At 39.0% G+C, this 27,926-nt stretch overlaps 1 protein-coding gene across 4 annotated transcripts in view; it reads right to left on the bottom strand.

The window, feature by feature from the left end:
- Positions 1-139: 139 nt before the first annotated feature.
- MAP3K7CL (MAP3K7 C-terminal like) overlaps positions 140-27,926 on the bottom strand; it is a 48,312-nt gene continuing 20,525 nt past the window's right edge. For 3 of the 4 annotated variants that reach the window (XM_037743252.1, XM_017541930.2, XM_017541931.2), the window contains exons 3-5: positions 20,996-21,057; positions 10,178-10,293; positions 140-1,315 (exon numbers count right to left, since the gene is read on the bottom strand). In XM_037743252.1, the coding sequence (XP_037599180.1) occupies positions 1,135-1,315; positions 10,178-10,293; positions 20,996-21,057 (359 nt within the window). In that variant the 3' untranslated portion in view covers positions 140-1,134. Of the gene's footprint in view, positions 1,316-10,177; positions 10,294-10,568; positions 10,640-20,995; positions 21,058-27,926 lie in introns of those variants that run through there. The other variant, XM_037743253.1, reaches the window with a different exon arrangement.

Below are 27,926 nucleotides of genomic sequence, written 5' to 3'. Positions count from 1 at the left end.
AAGAAAAGAAAAGAAATGGAACTTCACTTCTTCTTTTTTTGGCACATGCAAATACAGCTAAGAACCCGTTTTGGACCAGGGCTAGGTCATCCCAACTTCTAGTACAAAGGAGATTAAGAAAGGAGCAAAATAGAAACCATCAGTTTTGATCCATGTTTAATGAAAAAGAAGTTACATGAATAGAAATGGACATATAACAAAGAGATCAATTTGAGAGAATATGGTGATAGATGGAACAAGAAGAAATTGTTTTAATTTTGAATTTACTCACATATTCCTATTAGCTGTTATTGATCTAAAATATCTCCTTAAATCCGAAACAAAACAATAGTTATGAGTTCACTGATGTTTTCATGGACACTCACCCAAGTAATGTCCAAACAACATTGTTCCATGTTCCCCCTTCCCCCAGAACACACACAGGCAAAGGCAGAGATGTTTACTGTGAGGTCACGTCACATGTAGCAAATGCAGCCTTATCTGTTTATTATTACAATAGCAAGTTAGCATTGGCAAATGTGCTTTGGTTACAAATGTGAGTTCTGCTAATAATTTCACAAAGAAGCTTTTAGGATATGTGACCATTTATTCTCAGTACAATCAATCACTGAAGGATAAAAATCAGAGTATAAAGTTTATACTCTGGGGAATATAAATACATGCAGAGAAGTTTCTGACAGTTTAAATTTGACTATATTTGAAATATTAAAGGCATGAAATTTAAAAATGCACATATGTGAAACTACAGTGAACATGTTACAGGTTTGTTGCGTGGCTTAACTCTGCTCAGCCCATGATTCTTAGTGGGGTCAGTCAATAGCCTATTTTTATCATTTTCTACGCTGTTGTAAGGCATGATCATATCTTCCTAAAAAAGAAAAATATTCATATTTTTGGAAAAGAATTCTGATCTCCAAAAACATATACTAGTAATAGTTTCATGTGAATAATCTCATTTCAAATATCCATTCTCTCAAGCTAGAAACTGGCAAACAGTAAACTCATTATAGACAGTTGCCATGGAGTTAATACGGAGAAGCAATAGATCTGACTCACTATTCTTTTAAAATAAAAATCTTCTGGCCAGCACAGAGCAGCCATCAACCTCATATGCTCACAGTGAGAAACTGACAGTTAGGATGAGCCCTGCCTCTTCTGATACTGTATTCTAAGTTTCTCCAGTTGTTCCACACATTGAGACTGGGCCAACTTCAATGTCCGATTCTCCTCTGTCAGAGCCTCAAACTCCCGAACCAGCTCAGCAGCATCCACCTTCTCCTTTTCTGCCTGATCCAACTTGGCAATGAGCTCTTTCCTGAAGGTTCGGGGTACAGGGCAGGAAGAAGCACAGGATTCAATGCAAACAAATTAAATTATTGGCATGATGGAGTAGAAAGATTCATTCTGCGCTTCTGAATGCTTACCCATCTCTACTTGCCTCCAATGACTTATTTGTCCAGCTTTACAAGTTTTATATCTCTTTATTCTAGCATCTCTACTAGACACATCTAAAATACTAACCACACACAAAAAGTCACATAGGTTCTTTAACAGTCAAAAACATGATCATTTTAAGAACACAAAAAATTGTAAAAACAATAATTTAGAAAAAAATCTGTATATAATTTTTCCTAATTTAAGATGCTGCCTATTGGCTTGTAGGGAGGACAACTATCATTTTCTCTTGGTTGAGACTTTGTCCCCCAAATTCAGTTGTTATCTTCCTATGTTTCCTATACCTGAGTTAAACAAATTTCAAGACTTCTTTCAACTACAGAATCCCAACTCTGTCCTTGTAGACATTACCTCCTATGCCTTTCCCTAATCCTTACATATACATTGCAGCCTAAATTAACAAAGCAATGTGTCCACATTTGATGCAGGTCTGACTCTAGAATAGAGGAAGCAGGCTGAAGGGACTATCAGAAAATTATAATGACAACACTTTACAGAAACTCAGTGTTATCTTGCTGTGGAATCCTTTTTCAAAGAAAATCATACCCTGAAGTGATGCAAATAAAACAGACAAAATTGGACCTTCTCTAGGTTGATGTTGGTACAGTCTCCTGCCTCACACCCTCTCCCTCCCCAATCTGTGAGAGACTCCTCTGCACACAGTTTAAAAGCCTCTGCCTTTGGGAAAATCCTAAACAAATAAACTCTTCTGGTTAAACATAAAAATTATTAAAATCTCCCCTTATTAGAAATCTCAGAATAAATATGACTAATAACAAATCAAAATTGCACTAATTTTAGCTTATGCCTTTGCAAATTACATATGCACCCTTTTGCCCCATCCTGATACATTCCCCTAGATGAGCTGTTGCTTCCCCAATCATCTTTTTTTTTTTTTTGAGACAGAGTCTTGCTCTGTCACCCAGGCTGGAGTGCAGTGGCATGATCTTGACTCACCACAACCTCCGCCTCCCGGGTTCAAGCAATTCTTCTGCCTCAGCCTCCTGAGTAGCTGAGATTACAGGTGCATGCCACCACACCTGGCTAATTTTTTATACTTTTGGCAGAGGCAGGCTTTCATCATGTTGGCCAGGCTGGTCTTGAACACCTAACCTCATGATCTGCCCACCTCACCCTCCCAAAGTGCTATTATTACAGGTGTGAACCACTGTGCCCAGCCCCCAATCATCACTTGATACATTTTTAAAAGACATGAGAATACAGGTCACATTGATTTTGATAGCCTCATATGAAAACCCCTTTTTAATATTTTGCCTGAACACATTAAAATTATATAACATTTTTCACCTCAGAAACAAAAAGACGACCAAACTAAAAATGGGCAAAAGATCTTTAGAGAGATTTCTCCAAGACACAGAAATGGCCAATAACGCACTTGAGAACCCCTACAACATCATCAGCCATCAGACAACTGTAAATCAAAACCACAGAGACACATTGCCTCACACCCAGGAGGGATGGCTAGAATCTAAAAGACACAGGAAGTGTTGGCAAAGGTGTGGAAAATTTGGAACCTTGATACACTGCTGGCAAGAATATAAAATGTCAACTTCTTTGGAAACAGTCTGGCAGCTCCTCAAAAGGTTACACACTGAGTTGTCACATGAGCCAACAATTCTACTGCTAGGAACCTACTCAAGAGAACTGAAAACATACGTCTACCCCAAAACTTGTATACAAATGTTTATAGCAGCATTATCCACAAAGACAAGAAGTGCAAACAACCCATTAAATGTTCATTAACCTATGAAAAGATAAAATATTGCATATTCATACAATGAAATATTACTCAGCAATAAAAAGTACTGATGCATGATACAAAGTGAGTGAACATTAAAATCATTATACTAAGTGAAAAAAGCCAATCACAAAATACTACATATTATATGATTCCATTTCTATGAAATGTCCAGAATAGGCAAATTCGTAAAGGCAGAAAGTAGATTGTTGGTTGGCAAAGTCCAGAAGTCAGGGGTTAATGGGAAGTAACTACCAAAGATTTCTTTCTGGAGTGAAGGAAACATTGTAAAGTTAGTGACGGTTGTACAACTCTGTGAATATACCGAAAACCACCGAACTGTAAAAGCCAGGATATAGGATAAACCTAAGCATCCAGTGTCCATCAACAAAAGAATAGGTTTTTTTCATGTGGTATATCTATACAATGGAATACTATTCAGCCATTTTAAAAAATGAAATCCTGGGCTGGGCTTGGTGATGCACGCCGGTAATCCCAGCACTTCGGGAGGCCAAAGCAGGTGGATCACAGGGTCAAGAGATTGAGACCATCTTGGCCAACATGATAAAACCCCGTTTTCTACTAAAAATACAAAAAAAAGTTAGCTGGGCGTGGTGGCAGGCACCTGCCCAGCTACTTGGGAGGCTGTGGCAGGAGAATCGCTTGAACCCAGGAGGTGGAGGTTGCCGTGAGCTGAGATCACACCACTGCACTCCAGCCTGGCTACAAATCACTTGAACCCAGGAGGTGGAGGTTGCAGTGAGCCGAGATCACACCACTGCATTCCAGCCTGGCTACAGAGCGAGACTGCATCTCAAAAAAAAAAAAAAAAAAAGAATGAAATCCTGTCATTTGCAACAACATGGATGAACCTGGAGGACATTATGTTAAATGAAATAAGCCAGGCACAGAAGGACAAATACCACATCATCTCGCGCATATGTGGAATCTAAAATAGCTGCTCTCATTGATGTAGACAGTAGAATAGTGATTACCAGAGGCTGGGGAGGGTGGTAGGGAGAGAGGTATGCGAGAGGCTGTTCAATGGCTACATAGCTAGTTAGACAGGAGGAATAACCTCTCGTATTTTCCTGCACAGTAGGGTGGCTATAGTTAACAATAATGTACACTTCAAAATAGTTAAAAGAGAGGATTTCGAACGTTCTCACCACAAAGAAATGACAAATGTTTGAGGTGATGAATATGCTAATTACACTGATTTGATTATTACGCAATGTGTCCATGTATGAAAACATTACACTAGACCCCATAATTAAGTACAATTACTACACATCAATTAAAAACAAAACAAAACTGACCAGGCTCACGCCTGTAATCCCAGCACTTTAGGAGGCCAATCACTTGAGGCCAGGAGTTTGAGACCAGCCTGGCATGGTGAAACACTGTCTCTACTAAAAATATAAAAATTAGCTCAGAGTGGTAGCACACACCTGTAATCCCAGCTACCTGGGGAGCTGAGGTGAAAGGATCGCTTGAACCCGGGAGGCAGAGGTTGCAGTGAGCCAAGATTGCACCACTGCATTCCAGCCTGGGCGACCGAGCAAGACTCTGTCTCAGAAAAATAAAATAAAACAAAATAAAACTGTTTATAAAAATTATGTAACATGAGGATGCAAACACATACGAATGATACAATGGACTTTGGGGACTCGGGACATGAAGGGAGGGGTGAGGGATAATAGACTATACATTGAGTACAGTGTACACTGCTCAGGTGATGGGTGCACCAAAATCTCAGAAATTACCACTAAAGAATTTATTCATGTGACCAAACACCACCTGTGCCCCAAAAACCTATTGAAATAAAAAAAAGAATAAATAAATAAAACATTCAATCTGACTTTTCAGAGACTGTCTCTTTCTGACATTGAAGTTAATCTTCTAAACATCAAAGTACCCAACACAATCTTTCATACCGGAAAAATAAATAAGTGGCTTCTCTACTGGACAAGACAAAATGCTCTGTATGGAACAAAGCAAACTTTACAGTTGATTGTAGTTTAATAATACACATTTTAAAATTTCTGTCACGCAATTTGGTAATAGATTTCATTTTTTTATTTTTTCTAAATTTGGTGATAGATTTCAAAAGCCATAAAATGTCTATATCTCACTTCAACGAGTTTCATATCACATACACAAAAAGCTATATATGTTGTAGAAAAATGCTTATAATATTTATGGAAAACATCATGTCATACATGCCATGTTACTGTATTCACAATTATATTAAAATGACTATTCACATGCAAAAGGCCTAGAAAGAATTAGATAAAAATGATAGCAGGAGTTATTTAAAGATATCAGAATTCTCAGTAAAATTTTTAAAGCTTTCAAGAACGTCTTCCCCAACTTTTTTACACTGAGAAGGAAAAAAAGTTCAGTAAAAATATAACAAGCTTCTGTATATCATTGGTCATAAGCCAGAAGTGATTCTTTAAATTGGATTCAGCCAGTGCTGAGTTTATAATCCTAGAAAATGTTTAACTCTCTTTCTCCAGCCAACAGATATGATTTAAAATTAGAGTTTCTGCAACTCTTATCACTCCAGCTTCAAATTCTCCCAAACTTGATCCAGGGAGACCTCCTCTGGAGATGAGAGAGAAGTTCAGTTTGAAGTTCAAACCTTAAGCTATGCCTGAATGACTCCAATAAAGAAAAGCTCTCTTTTAAAATACCTGAGTTAGTATCTCTCTTTGCATCTAGCTCATGCCAGCCAAACATCAGAGGCAACATAATCAGCCACACTTTTTGAAATTATGGGAAAGAAATTCTCAACAGAATCATAAAAAAATGGAGAACTAACTACTTGGGTCAGGTACATTAGGCCCAATATATCTAGCTTGAAAATAAAGACTGTTTAGGAAAAGATCTGTTGCAAAATGAATTTCTGCTTCAGTAAAGTCTTAATAAAAATAATGATCATTAATACCCTTTGGAAAACCAAGCTCGTGTATTTATAAATATATTACCATAGTTCCCATTTTAACAATTCATCCTAGCAGTCCCTTATTGTTGATATTGACTCTGTAATATCAGCACTTTGGGTGGCTGAGGCGGAAGGATTGCTGTAGGTCAGGAGTTTGAGACCAGCCTGGGCAACATAACAAGACCCCATCTCTAAAAAAAAATTTTTTTTAATTAACTGGGCATGCTGGCATATGCCTGTGGTCCCAGCTTTTCAGGAGGCTGAAGTGGGAGAGTTGCTTGAGCTCAGGAGGTTGAGGCTGCAGTGAGCTAGCTATGATTGCACCACTGGACTCCAGTTTGGGTAACAGATCAAGACTTTGTCTCAAAAAAAAGGGAAAAAAGGCGCTTGTTAGACCAAGAGCTTGGTGTAAACAGGGACTCAATGACTGGAGGACCCACCTCCTGTGAGAAGGCCAATGGAGCTGAAGTTGAGGGATGAGATTGGAAGTTCTACAGGGGTACCAAGGCATCCCCGGCCAGTCTTAAAATCTATGCCAAGGACTGGCTGTCATTTTCTAGTAACAAGAAACCCATAGACAGGGAAACTAGTTACAATATTGCATCAACCCAGGAGTTTGAGACCAGCCTGGCATGGTGAAACCCTATCTCTACTAAAAATATAAAAATTAGCTCAGAGTGGTGGCACACACCTGTAATCCCAGATCTCAAGTAATAAGTCACAAGCCCAAATGGTAGAAGTGAGAATGAAGAAAAAGGAACTTGAGACTTTATTAAAAAGAAAAAAAAATTATAATGAAAGAATTTGGCCTTGACCCTACATCTAGCCATTTATTTAGGGAGAAACTTCAAGTATTTTGGGAAAGGAAACAAGATGAGTTCTGCAGAAACATGCATAGGCATATGAGTAATTAAGGAGAAGGTCTGCCTACTTGTGTGTGGTCTGGATGGTTGTATAAAACACCTCCACTAGCCTGCTAGCCATGTTATTTCTAGAAGTTGACTTTTCTTTTCTTTTCTTTTTTATTTTTTTATTTTTTTGAGACAGGGTCCCCCTGTATCACCCAGGCTGGAGTGCAGTGGCGTGGTCTTGGCTCAGTGCAACCTCCACCTACTGGGTTCAAGTGATTCTCGTGACTCAGCCTTCTGCGTAGCTGCAATTGCAGGCATGTGCTACCTACCACTCCCAAATAAATTTTTTTTGTATTTTTAGTAGAGACAGAGTTTCGTCATGTTGGCTGGGCTGGTCTCAAACTCCTGACCTCAGGTGACCTGCCTGCCTTGGCCTCCCAAAATGCTGGGATTACAGGCATGAGCTTCTGCACCTGGCCCCTTTTTAAAGTTTAATATTGTGGTGGTACCCAGAATAATCATTGCTCTCAATGCAAACAGCAAGGACATGTTTCAAACATCAGATAGGAGTCACTCTCGCATCATTATCCTACCATATATATTTTTTTTCTTCTTTTTGAAATGGAGTTTTGCTCTTGTTGACCAGGCTGGAGTGCAACAGAATGATCTCAGCTCACTACAACTTCAGCCTCCCAGGCTCAAGTGATTCTCCTTCCTCAGCCACCTGAGTAGCCGGGATTATAGGCACCCACCACCATGCCTGGCTAATTTTTGTATTTTTAGTAGAAATGGGGTTTCATCATGTTGATCAGGCTGGTCTCGAATTCCTGACCTCAGGTGATCTGCCCACCTCAGACTCCCAAACTGCTGGAATTGCAGGCGTGAACCACCATGCCTGGCTTCTACTATATTTCTTCAAATGCAACATTAAAAAAAATTACAGAACATGTAATTTAGGGGATGAGTATTGCATTTCCAAAAAAAGAAAAAAAGGCTAAACATAAAATTAATTTAAATAAAAAAGTCCTCTAGTACCTTCAGTCTGAGGAGTTTACAAATAGAGACATAATTACTGGGGATTTTTCTATCATATCACCACAGTTCATGCACACATACACACCAGAAAATACATTTACAGGCTATCATATATATCATATAAATCTCCCTTGACTTCAATACTGGTCACATCATTAATAATCTTCAATTCCTTCATGAAATTTTTTTGTAGGACTCAACTGTGTGTAACCATGCAGCAATCTGAGTATTACAAGCAACGTTATCAAAACTCTTAGAACAAAAAGAAGAGTCAGACATAGGAGGGAAAAGTCGTATTTGTGACTTCCTAATAAACATCTTTTAATCCCCTGCAGCCGAAAGTCTAGATACGATTTTATGTTTGAAGCACGGCAAAGCAAGGAAGGAAGAAAGGGTTTACAAAGCACTAACTGAGGTCTTACAGAAGTCTGGACCCAAAATCCATACTGTCCACCATCATGTTACACTGTCAACCACCATTCTAGGAGTCTCAAAAAAATTCTAAGGATTTCACAAACTTCTCAAAACAAAATGTATTTTATTTGCTTTTGTGTAAAAATTAAATTGCGTGTATGTGTGTGTGTATATATATAATACCACCACGCTTCACATGCACACACCAGAAGATACATTTATTTACAGGCTATTAATCATATAAATCTTCTTTGACTTCAATACTTGTCACATTATTAATAATCTTCAATTCCTTTCTGAAACTTTATATATATATTAATGATAATAATAATCACTGATAACCCTTGGAAAGCCAAGCTCATGTATTTATAAATATAAGATATAACCATATTTCCCAATTTAACAATTCATCTTAGTAGCCCTTTATTGCTGATACTGACTCTGCAATACCAGCACTTTGAGAGGCTAAGGTGGGAGGATTACTTGAAGCCAGCAGTTTGACATAAGCCTGGGCAAGACAACGAGATCCCATCTCTACAAAAATAAATTCTTTTTTTGCCTCAGCCTCCCAAGTAGATGGGATTACAGGTACCCGCCACCACACCTAGCTAATTTTTGTATTTTTAGTAGACAGGGTTTCACTGTATTGGCCAGGCTGGTCTCGCATTCCTGACCTGGTCTTGATCCGCCTCAGCGTCCCAAAGTGCTGGGAATACAGGTGTGAGCCACCGCAGCAGGCCCCCACAACATATTTTTTAATTAGCTGAGCATGGTAGCATGTTTATTTCTTCTCTCCTTCCTTTTATTGTAGTGACACGTGATATATAAGACATAAAGAATCATACTATGTTTATGTTCTGTTTCACACATTCAACAATTTACTCAGCCTCTAGGTGCCACCTACCATACCAGGCTCCAGGAATCAGATGGTGACAACACCTGACTACCTGTGATTTTATGGCACTTACCACCTTGTAGGAGATGTAATCAAAAGGATATGTAATCAAAAGATCATATTAATCAAAATATCTCTTTAATAAACAGGAAATCCAAATTGGCCACACTGTGAAGGAAAGGTGTCTGCTCTGATGCTTTGCAAGTTTAAAAGAATGGGATTCACTGGGGTAGGCATTGGCAGAATCATGTGCAATTAAAAAGAAGGATTCTGAAACAAAGTTACAAGTGAGTAAAATTAGAGTGCTTTAATTAATAGAACTGTATAATTCCCTACAGCAGAACTGTAATGGTAATAGAAGCTATCAAGATAAAAACTCACCCAGACTATAAAATGTAGTCCGTCAACGAATCCATTTATGTTATTTCAAAGAACTATCCCAGTGGCTTCTTCATGTGATGTGGGAACACCATCATTTAAGCAGTAATTAAAATTCACACCGAACCACAGTGCTCTGTGGCTTCTGGGCATATTTACAGAAAATGTAGTGTGGTTTTGGGTGGTATTTTGGCATTTTTAATTTCCTGAACTAAAATTTCTAATTTAAAAAATTAAGTTTTGACTGGGAAGCATTCCTGGTATTCCTTTTGCTACTCCATAAAGTAAAGCACTTCATCTCCAATAGCACCACTGAATCATTGCTATAACCCCCTTGCCTCCCTCTCACCCTCATACTCAGCCTGTCCCCTGCCCACTGCCCCTGGTCCTTGCCCAGTAGGCAGTGCTCAGATGTAGAGCGCTGAGGGGTAGGTACTTACTTCCTTTGCTCAAGCAGGGCGATTTCCTTTTTGACCTCCTGGTATTCTTCTGCTATTTGGCAGTGCTGTTTGAACACCTCCATGGATTCCGCGGAGTCATGACAAGGTGGCAGGGGCTTCACAAACAACAAGAAATTAGTTCATGTCTTTGCGTCAGGTTAAATTACCAACCATTTTGCTCTGCTGATGTTCTTTAAAGGAAGGCTTTCTCTCTCTCGCTCTTTTGTTCACGTGAGAACAACATTGTTAGTCAACGTTCAACAGAGTTCAGCTGATTCTATTTGACTGAAATAGAGCAGTGGACAGATATTCCCCACATTCATCTCCCAGTGTCATTCATGGGCATCTCAGGTCTGAGCCACAGTCCTGAAATCCATTACATGTCAGTTACCTGCCATGTGATGGAGTAAAAATAAGTCTCCCAAGGATTCTGCAAGACACCCCAGAAATCTTAGGCTCTGCTTTGGAGGAGAGCAGTGGTAGGAAAATAGTTCAGTAGTCTGTTTCAATTACCCTTTGCTTTCTGTTTCTGTAGCCAGGAGGCAAAATCTCATCTTGCAGAGTAGAGAAGAAAGGCTCTCTTCTGAGAAATGCATCTGACCTAAAGAAAGATGCTGAGCCAGAGATAATGCTTGCAAGGATTAACAAACCTGTAAGAAAGGCCAGATCTCCCTCCCTCTAAAAAAAAAAGCATCCTTGTAAGATTCATGTCTCTCTTTTTCTCCCATCCATGAAAGAGACAAAGGTCAGCAGGGCGAACTGTCCTGAAAACCCTACTTCTAGGAATTATTTTTAAAGAACTAGTTTTCCCCAAGCTTATTACTCTAATTTCTTGTTTAGTAATGTGTGATTAAAAGTACTGTACTACTTTTAAGCCAGGTGGATCACTTGAGGCCAGGTGTTTGAGATCAGCCTGGCCAACATGATGAAACCCTGTCTCTACTAAAGATACAAAGATTAGCTAGGCATGGCGGCACGCACCTGTAGTCCCAGCTACTTGGGAGGCTGAGGCAGGAGAATCGCTTGAACCCAGAAGGTGGAGGTTGCAGTAAGCCAAGATCATGCCACTGCACTCCAGCCTAGGTGACAGAGCAAGAGTCCATCTAAAAAAAAAAAAAAAAAAAAAAAAAAAAAAAAAAAAAAAAAAAAATATATATATATATATATATATATACTACTTTTAGCAATACTAGTTAAGAGTTTTCTTAATCACCCTTTTAAATTATTTATAGAAAAAAGTATATAAAATCCAAAAAATATCAGTTTATTAAAAAATAGGCTCTTCAATCTTATCCTTTCTTAACATATATATATATGTATAAACTAAGTGTCTGACAAGGTCATATTGTCACTAATTTTATATTAGGAAATTGAGAACTCATGAATTTTTTACTATTTGTTCCTCTTGTTATATTCTTCAAGGATATAGATTTCTGTGGGTGTCATATTTAGTGATGCCTCCCAGGATGCAATAGAAATTCAATAAAGTTTACTGTCTGATTGATAGATAAGATGACCTTTCCTATTTATCATGAGGCCTCTGAGTAGAGATGCTTAAAGGAAATAAAATTCTAAATAGATTTTGATCAAATTTACCTTCACGTGGAACAACTGTTATGTCCCAGTTCATGGAAAATCTAACAATAATCATATTAGGTAGCATCTTTCTCTACTGTCCTGTGAACACATTCACAGCATAAACTCAGCCTGTGGAACCATTATCCCTTTCTACACAGGATTAAATTGAAAAATAAAGCACAGTAGTACCACAACATAATTCGCCCCATGAGATAAAGCTGTTGCCAAAGGAATTCAGAGTTCCTGGCTCCACCAGTCTGTGCCCCAGAAATTGCTACCCACTCATCAATTTTCACCTGTTACACTGGCAACTTACCAGGTATAACAGTAAGGAGAATGAAAGCAATTTATTCTGGGCACCATAGCCAAGCTGTTAAATCATCTGTGCCCTGTTAAAGGATTTGTCTCCTGGAAGGCCCTAAGACTCTACACATCATATCCTCTTCTTACAAACATCAGACGGACTATACTCAGTTGAAACAAGAACTCAGTACATGTAGGTACCTGAACCATGAATTCAGCATAGTTAACTACATGACAGCCAAAAAGTTCTAGAACTCTGAAGAAAGGATTCACAGCTTTAAGAGAACACAGAGAGCAGCCATGTAAAGGGAGATATGTCTTTTGCTGCTAGAATTTAAAAGCAAAAGTACACTAATAACTTTCTTGGGAAGAGAGAGGCCTTCCCCGGCTCACCCCCAGCTTGACACGTAATGCTTTTTACTAAGTGGGAAATGTTGTCATTTGTTCTTTTTTTTATTATTGGCACCTCTTAATTGTGGGAAATTCAGAGATGTTATTTTCTACAGGCAGTATGATTGTACCGTTAAGAGTACATGATGACAGGTAGTACATATTTTAAGACATCCACATATGCTTTCAGCAGCATGATCATGCTATCTATATATAATAATATTTTCAATACTTCCCATCATAAGGAAGGGACAATCAGAAAAGAATAAGCCCCAAATACTTCATATCCAGTTTTCAAGAAGTACAAAGATTCCAGGTGCCATTTTGTCCTTTAGATCCTGAAAACCGAGCCTTCAACTTGACATATAACTCAGCACCACATCAAATTCTCCCAGTTTGTATGGAACCATTAAAGAGCAATACAGATTTCTCTTTTTTAAGCAAATAGGAAGGTTATATTGCATAATCCACCAAAACATTGTAAAATTCTCTTATTAGTTGCCAGAGGAAGAGGGAAATAAGGAGTTGTTGTTTCATGGGTAGAGTTTCTATTTTGCAAGATGAAAATGTTCTGTAGATTGGTTGCACAACAATGTAAATATACTTAACACTACCAAACCGTACACTTAGAAATGGTTAAGATGGTAAATTTTATCATATGCATTTTTTAACCTTTCTGCTGTCTCTAGCCCATTTTCTAAGCAGTGCTACCAGGGTTCCCTAGGAGAGGCTCACTCCTTTTGAAACCAATCTTTCTCTCCTTCCCAAATAATTTCTGCCCAGAGAACTTCAAGTTTCTCATTCCTTTATCATCTCAAGCCCTTCACTGGTAACCCAAACATTGTTGGGCAAATCAAAGTGCCTTTGGGTCCGCAGAATCCACTGTTCTTAGAAGGCAGTTGACATCATTGGCCATTTACAGCAGCCCATGAAACTGATCAAAGAATTTGCTTAAATATATGTGGTTCTTGTCCCAGCAGGAATTCTGGTGAGTACAAGTACTAAGATATTCAGGTTTTATACTTAATATAAAAAGTGGCACTGCGGAATAATGTGATTTGTTGTTCTTTGTGGGACAGAATAACTCTCATTGCTTTGTGATATAATGTGTGTATGTGTGTTATATCATCAGGTCCTGACTGAAGGTGATCCTCTCTTACCTTACCTTTTGAAGGGTAATCCCTCAAAATAAGAGACAATAAGTGGCCAACAGTATTAATCAAACATAAGCTTCTGCCTGAAGAAATCAATTCCTTGAATTCAAGAATCAGGCTTCCAGTTTAAAAATGGAATACCAGTACACTTAAGTAACATGACACGTAAAATACTGGCACTCATGAATTAATTGGCTGTATATGGGTTTATGTAACACATGCTCAAATTAAAAACTGAAAAATAACTTAAAAGAATACCTGTGGGTAACTAGATTTAAAAAAAAATCTGTTAGCTTCTTGGAATAAAAGTAACACTATTTCAATTCTCATTGCTTGGTTTTAACTATTCTTGTCAGAGAGATTTTCATAGTTATAAGCCCATGCTGGGAATGGATGTACGATAAATAAACTCTTAATGTTGATAGTCAATTTTTTTCACAACAGGAGGAAAAAAAATCCTTCATTTTCTCCATAATGATGCTACATCCTCCCATACTTTGGATACACTTATCCCACCTTCCTGCTTAAAGTACGAGATATCGCATTCCAAAGAAAAGGAATCCAACGACAGTTGAGTTGAAAAACTGAAGATAAGGATACTGCTAATGTACTAGAGCACAGATTCTGCGTGGTCACAGCAGCCACTTTCCAGATGCACTCAATGCCATCGTATCTGGTCTACTATTCAACACAGCCAGTTCTAAGGAGGTGAAATTAAGACATTCTCCCAACAGTGCCTCAAGCCAACCTTGAAACACAGGTTTCCAAGGCACAGATCAGGGCTTGGATGAGGTCACAGCCCAGGAGACAGACACTTCCTCCTCACCCCCTTTTCCTCCGTCTCCGCTTCCTCCCGCTGCTGCCTGAGGATGGAGCTTGTGAAGGCTTTATATTTCATGGCAGTGCAGAGTGAAGGAGCCGCTACTATCTCTGGTATCCGCCCCAATTATCGGGACCGATTTAACAAGATGAAATAAGAGAGAAACCGCAGGGTCCCGTTCCAAGAATGCCGGCTTGAGCCACACGGTGCTATTCTGCTCTCTGCCTGAGCCGTCGGGTCATAGCAAGCTCCTCCCGAAGTGGATTCCACTCCCTGGAAAAGGCCCCATGGGGAAGGACCCAGCCAAGCAACCCTCCGCTAAGAGCAAAGCCAGCTTAGGCGTTTCCGTTTTCTACTTGGCTTCTGCGTGTACTACTGGCCCCATCCTCTTCAAAAATGTAAGAATTTAATTTTCCTATCCAAGCTTCCCACACAGGAGATATATTTAGGAAGCTAAACATTCTACACTCCCCGAGCAGTCTTTGTATTTATTCCTTGATTCTCAGGGTTACCTACTTTGGAGAAAGATGGGGGTGTCTGACTTAAATTTACATTACATTTCAGTGTCTTAAAATTAGCAAGTATCGTTTGTTAAAACTGAGAGGAAAACACAGTCCATGCTGATTTCGATATTTTAAAACTCTATTATCTTAGAATTTTAAATATTTTAAGAACTGACATTTATATAGTATCTACATTATAGTACAAGTTAAGCACCAGCAATTATACTACAGAACTTATACATCATATTACATTGGAGTAAAGGATATTTAAGTCATCTCTGTTGACATAAGCAATATCAAAAGGAGAAAGAATACAAGAATGGCAAACTTTTTGAACGAGCCATACACAAATGATGACTGAGCTTCTCAAAAACAAACAATTCAAGGCATTATTGAAAAGCTCCAAAGTATCTATATGTGTTTTCTGTGTGGACATAGCAGTCAAGAAAAAACTACAGTATAAGATACTTTGCAATGTCAGCTATGTCTGGTGCTCTCTAGGAGAATATATCTTAACCACATTTCCAGACGGATGTTAAGGACAAAGTAGCAGAATCCTGGAATGCTAGACCTCTTCATTTTCTATCATTTTCATTTCTCAGATATCAAGTGATATATTGATGCAAAACCTAAAAGAAGTTTCTGGAGAGGCTGCTCAGATAACGAGATATTATGGTACAAACTGTAGCTACGAAATTGTTTATTTGTGGAGGTGACATCAGTTTCTGGACTTATCAAACTCTTTAGTTCAGTGTGTACCACAGAGACACCTGTCACTGTCATCTAAGATGAGATGGGAGGACTTTAGGAGGGATTGAAGCTATTGCTCAATTTTGTTTAAAAAAAAAAAAGTCATATTGTTTTCGAAGCATCTTGGCTTAATGAAAAGAAGAGGGCATCGGAACTTCTATCCCTAATTTGAAAATCCAAGGAGATGCTTTTATTTCATTTTACATGAATAAAAATAAATTACCGACTTTTCCAATTTTAGTATATGTGCTGCCGAAATGAGCAAAAATTACCAACTTTTAAGTATTTCATTCAATAAGTAATTTCACCAGAGAAGGAAATTTACATTAATTGAGCAATTATTTTGTCAAGGACTGTGCTAGATCTACTCATTACCATATTTAATTCCCACAACAATAATGTGAGATTGATATTGTCTCCACTTTGCAGTTGAGAAAAGTGAGCTTTTGAGAGAGTAAATAACATGCTGGAAATCACCAATTTAGCTGAGATCCAAATCCAGCCAACCCAGTGCAAATGCCCATGCTTTGGTCATTGTCATTCTCATTAGGATGTTTATTACAATCCTAATTACCATGCCCTCTACCTGACAATGAAACTTATTTCTCATTCCAGTGCAGTTAAGACCACATTATAGCATAGTTTTGGATCATGTGTAAGTCAAAGCATGCTTAAGCAGTAAGACAGGCTTGGTCTTGACCCAAACCCTGGGACTATGAAAGGATTCCACTATCTTTTAGAAGAGAGAGAGACAGCTCAACCAGAAAGAAGCTGAGACCTGAAGAAAAGTAATGGCTGGGCACGGTGGCTCAGACCTGTAATCTCAGCACTTTGGTAGCCTGAGGAGGGCAGATCCTTTGAGCCCAGGAGTTTGAGATCAATCTGGGCAACATGGCAAAACCCCAACTCTGTAAAATATACAAAAATTAGCCAGGTGTGGTGGCATGCACCTGTGGTCCCAGCTACTCAAGTGGCTGGGGTGAGAGTATCACCTAAGCCTGGGAGTTCGAGGCTGCAGTGAGCCATGGTCATGCCACTGCACTCCTGCCTGAGTGACAGAGCAAGACTTTGTCTAAAAAAATTAAAAAGAAAGAGAGTAGTGATTTTTCATTCATTCTTAGAAATGGACATAGAATTGGACCTCCTTTCTTTTAACTATATCATCTATACTAGCTCTGCTCAAATAGTGTCCCTGATGGACACGGGAAATTTAGAAACCTAGTCCGAAGAAAGGAATCTGCACAAATAGAATTGACCTTCCACCTACCCCTGGACGGAGGCTCAAGCCCCACAAACGAACATTATAAAGAGATGTTCATTTTAACACCTACCTTCCCCTGAGATCTCTTGCTCAATATTTTGCATTAATAGAGACATCAACAGAAATGTTTGCCACTGCTATTCTTGCACAAGGCTTTTTTTGGCTTCTGTGAAAATAGAAGCACCATGAATTACATGCTCAAACATGTCCACATTCTTGGCAAAAACAACAGAAAAATCCTGGGAGTCAAATTGGTGATAGAGTATCTACCAAAAAGCTATTTGATAGCAGCATTTTATAAACTACCAAAGCATGTGTAATGGATGTCAGAAAGTCAGAACAGATTTTACAAGGTTATTCTATAACCACATTATGGCAACCGTGCAAACCAGAAACAAACAAAAAATTTCCACTTATCAAAGTAATTTAAGCAGCTTGTATGTTCCTTAAAAAGCATAAGGGAAAGAGAGGAATAGTAAATGTATTTTGACCAAAATTTGGCCTCAAGTTTCTCATCTGTAAAGTGGAGACATAATAGCTTATTAATTATTGCAAGGATCAAATGAGATCATATGTAGGGAAACAGCTGTTGCCTAATAGGTACTCAGTGCGCTTCAGTGGGATTTAAATCCGAGGTTTTGCAGAGAATGGGGCTGGTAATACCTGGCATCATTCATTTTTCACCAATAAAATGTTTAAGATTCTGATAGAGGTAATCAAGACTCAGTTCAAGCAAATAGTTGCAACCACAAGGCACTTCACATGCTTTTGAACTAGACTTTTACTCTTCCACAGTGGATTATGATAGTCGATAAAATTCCAAGAGCCACTACTGTGTGATGAAAGCACATAGGACTGACTATAAAGATGGCCTGCTCTGTGTAATAGATTGTTCCTTTTATATATAAAGCATTTTCATTGCTTTCAATACAGAGACTTCCTGCTACAGAAGGCTTAAATGTATATGCTTATGCTAAGCATAGAAATAAAAATCTGCTTTCAGATGTCATTTTCTGTTAGATTTCTCCTCCCAACCATCACTGTCTTGCTCTTTAGTCACTCACGCCCTAGAATACAGAATAAAGATAACAGGCAACAGCTCTAGACAGAGGCAACCCTACCCAAATGCCTTGACAACTGTTAAATGTTTGCAACACTCACTCCTACGCTTCACTCAACAAACAAGCACTTACTGAAATGTGTTTAGTTGTATTGCTGGTAACATTCTCTCCATTCACAAAGAGATAAAGGAATACCATACTTTAAGAGGGAAAAAAAATGCAAAACCCCAAGCCAGAAACCACTCTCTCAACTGCCTAATTCATTAAAGATCAATGAATATGAAATGGTTTCATTGGAGTAAAATAATTAAATAGACTTAATTTCTAATATATGTCAAATGGAATTAAAGCTATAAAATTCAAATGGACCTGGCAATGCTTTAACAGAAAGATTATCTGGATAATTGCCAGAGCTTCTTTGAGTCTTGTGGAGAAGATCCACAAGCCAGAAAAAACCATTAAAGTTCCCAAAGGAAAAAATTTTGTTCCAATACGAAAAAGTAGAATTCATGATCCATAATTTGAGGAGTGAACAAGAACCTGAATATGCTTTTACTGTTTTATTTTCAAAACATGTTTACTCCTTATTTTCACCTGATTTCCATAATAGCTTTGACATGACCATAGAATAAAGAGGAAAAAATGTGACTATGGTAAAAAATAGCTAATGGGTTGGTGTAAAAGAAGTGAGTTTTAGCCATTACTTTCATTGATTGATTGATTGAGACAGTCTTGCTCTGTTGCCCAGGCTGGAGTGCAGTGGTGTGATCTCAGCTCACTGCAACCTCTGCCTTCCAGGTTCAAGTGATTCTCCTGCCTCAGCCTCCTGAGTAGCTGGGACTGCAGCCATGTGCCAAGACACCTGGCTAATTTTTGTATTTTTAGTAGATACAGGGTTTCACTATATTGACAAGGCTGATCTTACCTGTCCGCCTCAGCCTCTATAGGTGTGAGCCACAGCACTTGGCCAATGGCATTACTTTCAATGGTAATCCCAATTACACCACCAGAAGCACATAGCCTTTCTGTGAGAACAGAACCTAAGCAAGAACCATTATTTGCAGTGTGAGCAGACCAGAAGGAAATGCAGGCCGGGACCTGCAATCCTAGCATTTTGGGAGGCCAAGGCAGGTGGATCACTTGAGATCAGGAGTTTGAAATCAGTCTGGCCAACATGACGAAACCCCATCTCTACTAAAAGTACAAAAATTAGCCAGGTGTGGTGGCACACACCTGTAATCCCAGCTACTTGGGAGGCTGAGACAAGAGAATCACTTGAACCAGGGAGGTGGAGTTGGCAGTGAGCCAAGATCACACCATAGTATTCCAGCCTGGGTGACAGACGGAGACTCTGTCAAAAGAAAAGAAAGAAAAGGAAGGAAGGAAGGAAGGGAGGGAGGGAAGTAGGGAAGGAAGGAGGGAAGGAAGGAGGGAAGGAAAGAGAGAGAGAGAAAGGAAAGGAAGGAAGGAAGAGAGAGAGAAAGAGAGATAGGCAGGCAGAGGGAGAGCTGAATTGTACTTGATGCTTTCATGCTGAAAATAAGAGATATTGGTGGGGGTAGGGGAGGGAGAGACTATGGTTAGATATCAGAAACCAGGAGAGTTGGGTTGAGGACCCTGCATGGAGGATAGAAAAAGAAGGATATACGATGGCTGATAGCTAGAGAGTAATGTTTAGGGGATGACAGAGCTCTTTTGACAGCTGTATGGTGATTAGGGTAACCCTCCAACTCCCTATACAATTTTCAGTAATACCTACATAATTGATAGTGCTCTGTTGAGCAGCTTTCTGTTGGAAAGCTAAGACAATGCCCTAGACTGCTACAAAGGTGAGAATAAGGACTTCTCCAAGCGGCCAGATCACACCTAAGTCCCTCTCAGTTGGTTTTTAGAGGGCACCCTGGCAGTAGAACACCAGCTCTTCAAAGCTGACCTGGTTGCTCCCAGGTTTTTTAACGCAGTGCACTGTGCACTGAGGTAAGAACAGAAGCAAACAAAAGGGAACACTATCTTGGCTTGTAGAAGGGCTCATTCTTGGTTCTTCTTCCACCTCTGTTGAGGGCTGTCCAGGAATAAGAATCCCAAACTCAAATGACCTTAGGACACATGGCACACCCACAAATGGGAAAAGCTGCTGTGTATATGACAATAGGGTATGTAAAGACCTGTTGGGAACTGGAGGTTACAAACCCCTCCTAAAGACTTTCAAAATCAATATATCAGAGAAAAAAAAGTGGTGGCCAAGCAAAATGTCTGTGTAAAGGATTCAAGACCCCCAATTAGACTTGCCTAAATGTGACTACAAAGTTAAGTATTCAAGTGAATGGCTGGCCCAAGGTCAGTATCCAGGTATTTTACACAGAACCTCTCTGAAAGCCATTTTTGCCTGGAATCATCGTGGATAATCTAAAGAAAATTAAAATATCATAAGTGAGCTCCTTTCAAATAATTCTGGTGTATTAAAATATCTTTAGACAGATCATTCAGAAACTACGTTTATAAAATATTTTTTCATGGGTCCAACAAGACAGTTTTCAGAAGGTTTAACTTAATTGTATTCCATTAAAAGTTGTCAGAGAACTGGGGAAAGGGCAGGGAATACAGAAAGGAAGGTTATTCCAAAGTCTTGGCAAGCATGAAAAGTTTACTTTGTGGAGTTTATCACTAAATCACTAACTCCAAACACAGCCAAAATTGCAATGGTCTGGTGACAGCCATACCAAAGTAGAGCAGGGACCCATCCTTTGCCCAGGCTCCAGAACTCCTTAAAAATAGGAGCCAGTTTACACTATAAGCACTTGATGTCCTCGTGCCATACCCAAATATTCCATGAGGGCTTCAGCCTGACTTTGGAGCTCTAGAAATGGAATCCTTGATGACTTCAAAGCCCCACATTCTGTGTCCAAGTCAGTCCCCCCAGTCAAGCCACTCTCCACCCAGCTCGCTACACTTTATCATACTGAGGAGGGAAGAAGAGAGACTTTAGAAAAATCCTTACCTGTAGCTGCTGGTCTAATTCTGGAAAGACCAAAGGAATGGCGTCTTCAGGGGGTGTATCATCTAAAACATGAAAATAAAATGATTCTTCACTATAGAGCTCTTCCTTGTATAAGAGGTGCCCTGCTGAAACCGTCCTTGGACTCCCCCATAGTTAGACCATCATTATCTACTGTGTCAGTCATTTTCATCACTTCAGTTGGGGACACACAGAATGTAAAGGACAATTTTGCTCATTTTCTATACACACAGATGCATGGAGAGCTTACTTGGCCTGAACAAAATTTTACAAGCAAATATCAGAATCCTCAAATCTCCAGGCTGGTAGCTCTCCAATTAAGAAGGACTGCTCGTCTTTCGGTACTCCTACATTGGCCAAAACCAAAAAATATGATATGCAAGAAGATGCTTTAACAAGGTGCTAATGAGGTGGCCGAAAGGACCTCAATGGGACAGAAGAACATGTTCGTGAAAAGTAGAGGCATTTGTTCTGCTCTGAATGACTCCAAGTGCTGCAAGCTGTGATGGTAATGCTGTCTGCTCCTACCACAAACCACACTAACAGGCAGTTAACCAGAAACTCGTTCTGGGTTACAAAGAGAAACAGGCAGCAACCCAAAGGGGGCGTTTCTTTCCAATACACCAGGCAGCACTCCTACCCTGCAGCAGAATTCACAGCTTTATTAGGGAGCGCCAGAGCCCAGAGTCCAGAAAGACCTCCTAACGTGCTTACACTGACTGGTTGGCAATAGGCAGCTGTTGCTGGATCAAAAGATTCAGCTCTAAGAAGCATTTGAGGAAACCTGGCCAAAATATGGGTTAAAATATCCAAGTCACCCCCAAATCTCTTCAAGAACATAGTGCTGACCCAGCCTTGGTGCTAGAAAGCAGAACCTCCATTATCTCCAGGTACTCTCTGGCTCTAAGGATACACTGGCCACTCATTTCCAATCCCTACCCCAGCACATATACAGTACCCATATACATACAGTTAAGATACATATACAGTACATATATACATACAGTACACATACATACATACAATATACATATATAATAGAGATACAGTACAGATACATATACAGTATACATATACATATGCAGTACCCATAAACATGTATATATAATAGAGATATAGCAGAGATACATATACAGTACACACATACATACATATACAGTACACAATACAACATACACATATACAATACACATATACATATATATAGTACAGATACAGCACAGATATATATACAGTACATATACAGTTACAATACATACATATATAATACATATATGGTACACATGCACATATATACAGTATAGTACATATACATATGCAGTACATATATACATACAGTACATATATACAGTGCACATATATATACAGTACAAATACAGTGCATATACTACATATATAGTATACTTATACATATAGTACTCATACCTATACAGTACATAGTACATATACATTGACATATATACATATGCAGTGCACATACATAATACAGTATACATACATATACATATATAGTACATATATATACAGTATGTATGCAAAATATAAGGTAAAAAATAATTTAAAAATTAAAGCTATTATAAAGTATAATAAAGCAAGAAAATATAGTTTCTATGTTTTCATAGTCATCACCAAATTTCTTGATAAAAACAGGTTGATGTTCTTTTTGAACTAGAGGAAGTGATATGTAGAAATAAGTATCCTCTCCCAATGCACTGATGTACAATCCAGAATAAAATGCAGCACACAAGGCGTTTCTGGCATCTAAGGCATTGAAGGCACTGAAGATAATCACCAGAAAGATAATTTAAACCAGCATGGTATTCACTTTGACCAAACCCCTCAAGGGTCATATCACTTAATAGTCTCTGGTATATTTTAGTCAAGTGTAGTGTAACAGTACTTCCATTTAAAAGTGGTTAATATAATAACAATGCATCATCAAATTTGAATCTGTTTTGTGCCGCACCTATGCTAGACAATGGCTGTCCACAGATTCACTGTTACCACTTGACTTTGGCTCACAGAAAAAGTAGAAACTGAGAAATTTCCCAATCCTCTTACTGCAGGTTAGAGGACAGCTCTCAGAGGAATTGAGATTCAATACTCAGGCCCTTTGAATGCTCTCTTCCTACTTAGACTAGAAGTAAGAAATTCTGTCAATTACTGTGCCTTGTTAAATCCACCCCAACACTTGCAAAGAATTGGACAAAAGGCAGAAATAATGTACTTGGCACCACTGACCCTTTAGAGGTAGGCTTCATTATAAAACCTTGGCTTTGTGAAACTGATTTTGGTCCTAAGTGCATTTACATTCACTGCAGTAAATAACCTAGATATCACAATCATTTTAGCTCATTGGGTCCAAGAACAAAATAATTTGGCAAAGATAAATGGGAACATATTATACTAGTGCATCCCAACCCTAATAATCATAGACAAGCAGGCACTTGTTGGAAGGAGACACCACTTCTGTAAAGTACAAGAGCAGCTAAGACATTCTAGAATTCTAGAAGACACCCAGGAATGAACTTCAAGGCTTCCTGAGACTTAATCCGCCTTGCCCCCTATGAAGTCACACTCCTTCCTGCTTAATTATAAAAAAGAAAAAAAAAAGTTATCCATTTACTTTACTACAGTAATGTAAATAGCAAACACCTGGTATCAACAGACTTAATGAGGCTCGTTGTAGAAATCTACATCCTTATTTATAATCACACCATGTCTAGTCACACATATGTGACCATACTGATAATTTTACAGATAAATAAAGTAGCTTCAGATTGAACTCTTTGAGTTGAAATAAAAGTCTCATTGATTAACATAGAAATCAACATACAATGGATGTTTTAGAGAGTCAAACAAAATAAAATGTCAGATTTTCGTTGAAGAATGGATCAAGTTGGATTAACCCAAGCAGGAAATAGCAGCGGAAACAAGAAAACCAAAGACAGATGTACGAAGCCTACCAAGTCTGAAAGCCAGGCCTGTATTTCACTGCTTGATGCCATCTGGTTTAGCTGGCATCCCTACCAGCCAGAAATTTCAGGGCTTGTGAAGCTGCTTACAAAGCTGCCCCAAGTTGATGTGTGGTGTGTTTACTTTTAAACAGTGGCTGCCTTCTTTGACTGGTTTTAAAAATAGGCAAATATTCTAAAAACAGGATGATGAATCACTGGATTGGGCCAAAAGGAAAGAAGGAAAATGACTCAGGCAGACTAGCAGCACAGCTGTTCCAAAAACATTTGGCTGAATCGTTGTAAAACATTTTGACAGTGATACTGGATCAGAGTTCCTGACAGCAGTTAAGTTTGTTTTGACAATTCCAGAAGCTCAAAGCAGACTGTACAGTAGCTGTACAAGAGACCCTCTAGCAAACTTAGCTTTTTCTGGAAAAAAAAAAAAAGTTCCTAGATATGTTTATAATGGGACAAAATCACAGTGCAAGTATATTTTTATTAAAATCTATTTACCAAATATTTATTGGATGCCTAGTATGTACAAGGCTGGGACTGAGACTCATGCAAATTAGCAAATCACTTTATCATATTTTTTAATGCATTAAGGAAGTAATTTGAAGGCTTCCTCTTCAAAATGGCACTGTACACTTACCAGACCAAGCGAAATGTATCCTAAGAAAATTTTTAAATGATAAAATATAAAGGAAAGAAGAGGAAAATTTTTTATATAAACAGATGTTCACTGCCTGTTTGGCAAATACAACGTGACTAAGCCAATGTCCTTAAGATAGAACTTTCTTATTGGTATCCCAACCGTTGTGATGTACCACAGTACATTTGATGATGGGCTCTTTTCAACATCTATTGAGAAGCTGTTGGGTTGGTTTCATGATTATTTTGTTTGTAGATTCTCTTCAATTGTCTTCTCTGTGTTTCTCCATAACGTGAATAAATAGGAGACATTGGGTCTGTAATCCAAATCCTCCCTGTTATTTAGCAATGAGAGCTAGCAATCAGTTAGCTGAGAATATTGAAGCTGGAAAGGACTAGACAACCATCTGGTACAATTCCCTCAGAGTAGAGCTAAAGATGAGGACCCCAAAAAAAGAAAGAAGCCACCGTGGCCGTGTAAGACTAAGGTGTGTCCCCCAGGCCTGGGCTCTTCCACCATACCACTCTGCTCTTCTTCACTTACTAGTAAATAGGTTCTCAGACTCACATTTATGAACCAGTAAAATTTTTCCTAAAATATTCTGACCAGGTGCAGTGGCTCATATTTGTAATCCTAGCACTTTGGGAGACCAAGGCAGGAGAATCATTTGAGGTCAGGAGTTTGAGACCAGCCTGGCCAATATGGTGAAACACCATCTTTACTAAAAATACAAAAATTAGCTGGGCGTGGTGGTGCACGCCAATAGTCCCAGCCACTCAGGAGGCTGAGATAGGAGAATCGCTTGAACCTAGGAGGCTGCAGTGAGAACTGGAGGTTGCAGTGAGCCAAGATCAAGCCCCTGCACTCCAGCCTGGGTGACAGAGCTAGACTCTGTCTCAAAAAAAGAATTCCCTAAAATATTGGGAATTATGTCTTAAGAGCACTCAGGTTTTTATTTAGCTAGTGAAGATGATTCAAAAACAGCCACCGAATAGCGTAAGTATTCCTTTATGATAAAGAGAACATTTCAACACCAAAATCATAAGGCAATCATAGGATAAAGGAGTAGCCATTATATTAGATAAATTTAACTTTACAGACAAAAACAAAAACACCTCACTGTCGTACCCTTCTTTCTTTCTTTATATCAGAGGGGTGAAAACTTCATTAAAGCCAGAACAGTGTTCTAAGCCAGAACCACTGTTCATCAAAGCCAGAACCACTGTTCTAAGCAACATCTTCACTGGGTTTTGGAATCAATCATCTCCCCCTCTCACTGTGCTCATCATCATAGACATTAACTAGGGTGTAGGTTTAGAAGTCCTAAATCCTAGTTTAAAAGTGTTTAGAAGTCCTCAGGAGAGGGAAAAGCCATACCCAGAGGACATTCCCAACCCACTCCACTCCCCAAGCAGAACACAAGAGGCAGCCTTGCCCAGAATCCACTACATTTGTCTACATTTCCTGCAGTTACAGCTGGCTTCTTGGGCATTCAAGCTATGTGATCGCACAGAGTGCTTCTTCCAGATGGGCCCCATGCTTAATTTAATGCTCTGCTATACTGTCTTGAATTTCTTTTCTTTTTTCTTTTTTTGAAACAGAGTTTCACTCTTGTTGCCCAGGTTGGAGTGCAATGGTGCAATCTCAGCTCACTGCAATTTCTGCCTCCTGGGTTCAAGTGATTCTCCTGCCTCAGCCTTCCGAGTAGCTGGGATTACAGGTGTGCACCACCACGTCCAGCTAATTTTGTATTTTTAGTAGAGACAGAGTTTCTCTATGTTGGTCAGGCTGCTCTTGAACTTCTGACCTTAGGTGATCTGCCCCACTCAGCCTCCCAAAGTGCTGAGATTACAGAAATGAGCCACCATGCCCAGCCCTTGAATTTTTAAATAATTTTTGAATAAGGAGCCCTGCATTTTCATTTTGCACCATACCCTGCAAATTGTGTAATTGATTCTATCTGTAGTATGACCTCTGAGTGCTGGTGTCCTGTAAATTGTCCTGCAGGCCAGCAGGGACAGACTGACACTTACAAGGCAAGTGAATCTGGGCAGTGGCTTCAGTGCTGAGGCTTATACAAAAACTTTCCTGGCAACTGTTAGCCTATGAAGGCTCCTAACCACTCAGAACACAGCGGATCAGTACAACATTCTGTAGGACACAGACTTGCATTTGAATCTCAGGTTGGCCACTTTTTAATTGGTAAATGTGAATAACTGGCATAATCTTCTTGAGACTCAGCTTTCTCCTCTGCAAAATGAGAAGGGTACTAGCTGCCTCAGACACTTGCTATTGATAAAGGAATGTATATGTAAATCACTAGCCTAAACCCCAGCACCTAGGAAATAACCAGTAATAATGAATGTTTAATATAATTAAGTTTACTTTTCATTCCTTTTCACCATAAACCCGATCAAATGGCCAATGTGGAGACAAGGTAACTGTGTGTGTATTTATGTCAGTAGTGGCAGGAGGTGGAGAATTATTCTTCATCATCTGAAGAATACAAAGGCAACACACAGGGTTAAGGCCACTGACTAATTACTGAGTTCTCCCTCTGCTACTTAAGGGAGATTTCTCTGATGCAGCCATAACCTCAGGTCTTGTGGATTTAGTCTCTTCATTTAAATCTGAATTTAAGAATCTTTTGTCTAGGCGCAGTGGCTCACACCTGTAATTCCAGCACTTTAGGAAGCTGAGGTGAGAGGACTGCTTTAATTCAGTTTGAGGCCAGCCTGGATAACATGGCAAAACCCGGTCTCTACCAAAAATACAAAAAAATTAGCCAGGCGTGGTGGTGCACACCTGAAGTCCTAGCTACTTGCAAGGATGAGGCAGAAGGATTGCTTGAGAATGGGAGGTCAAGGATGTAGTGAGCAGAGGTCACGTCAAGCCTGAGTGACAGTGAGACCTTGTCTCAAAAAGAATTTACTTCCAAATACTTTTCATACGAAAGATTGTGAAAAAACAAAATTAACTTATGTGTGAAAGGTTTTAAGTACTTCTATTTAAAATCTAAATTGAAATTAACATTTTATTTTTAGGAATAAAATACGAGATAAAAGGTGGCCAATGCACAATCCTAATATATCAAAAAAAATTCATTTCTAGATACCTGAGTCCTTGTTAGAGTATCACATAGTTTTAAGACACAGCAAACACTTTTTAAAACTTTGCTTCCTGCTTATTAAACATTAGAGATGTGACTTCTTTAATAGACAGTGAATTTTCAGGGCCCATAACAAGTATAGTTATAGAGATGGATGTGAATATTAATACAGATATGGAAAAAGGTGAGATTTGG

Source organism: Cebus imitator, unplaced genomic scaffold, assembly GCF_001604975.1.
Source record: "Cebus imitator isolate Cc_AM_T3 unplaced genomic scaffold, Cebus_imitator-1.0 Scaffold138, whole genome shotgun sequence".
NCBI classification, from domain to species: Eukaryota; Metazoa; Chordata; class Mammalia; order Primates; family Cebidae; genus Cebus; species Cebus imitator.
Note: the sequence above shows the minus strand (reverse complement) of the source record. Positions and strands in the feature narration are given on the sequence as shown.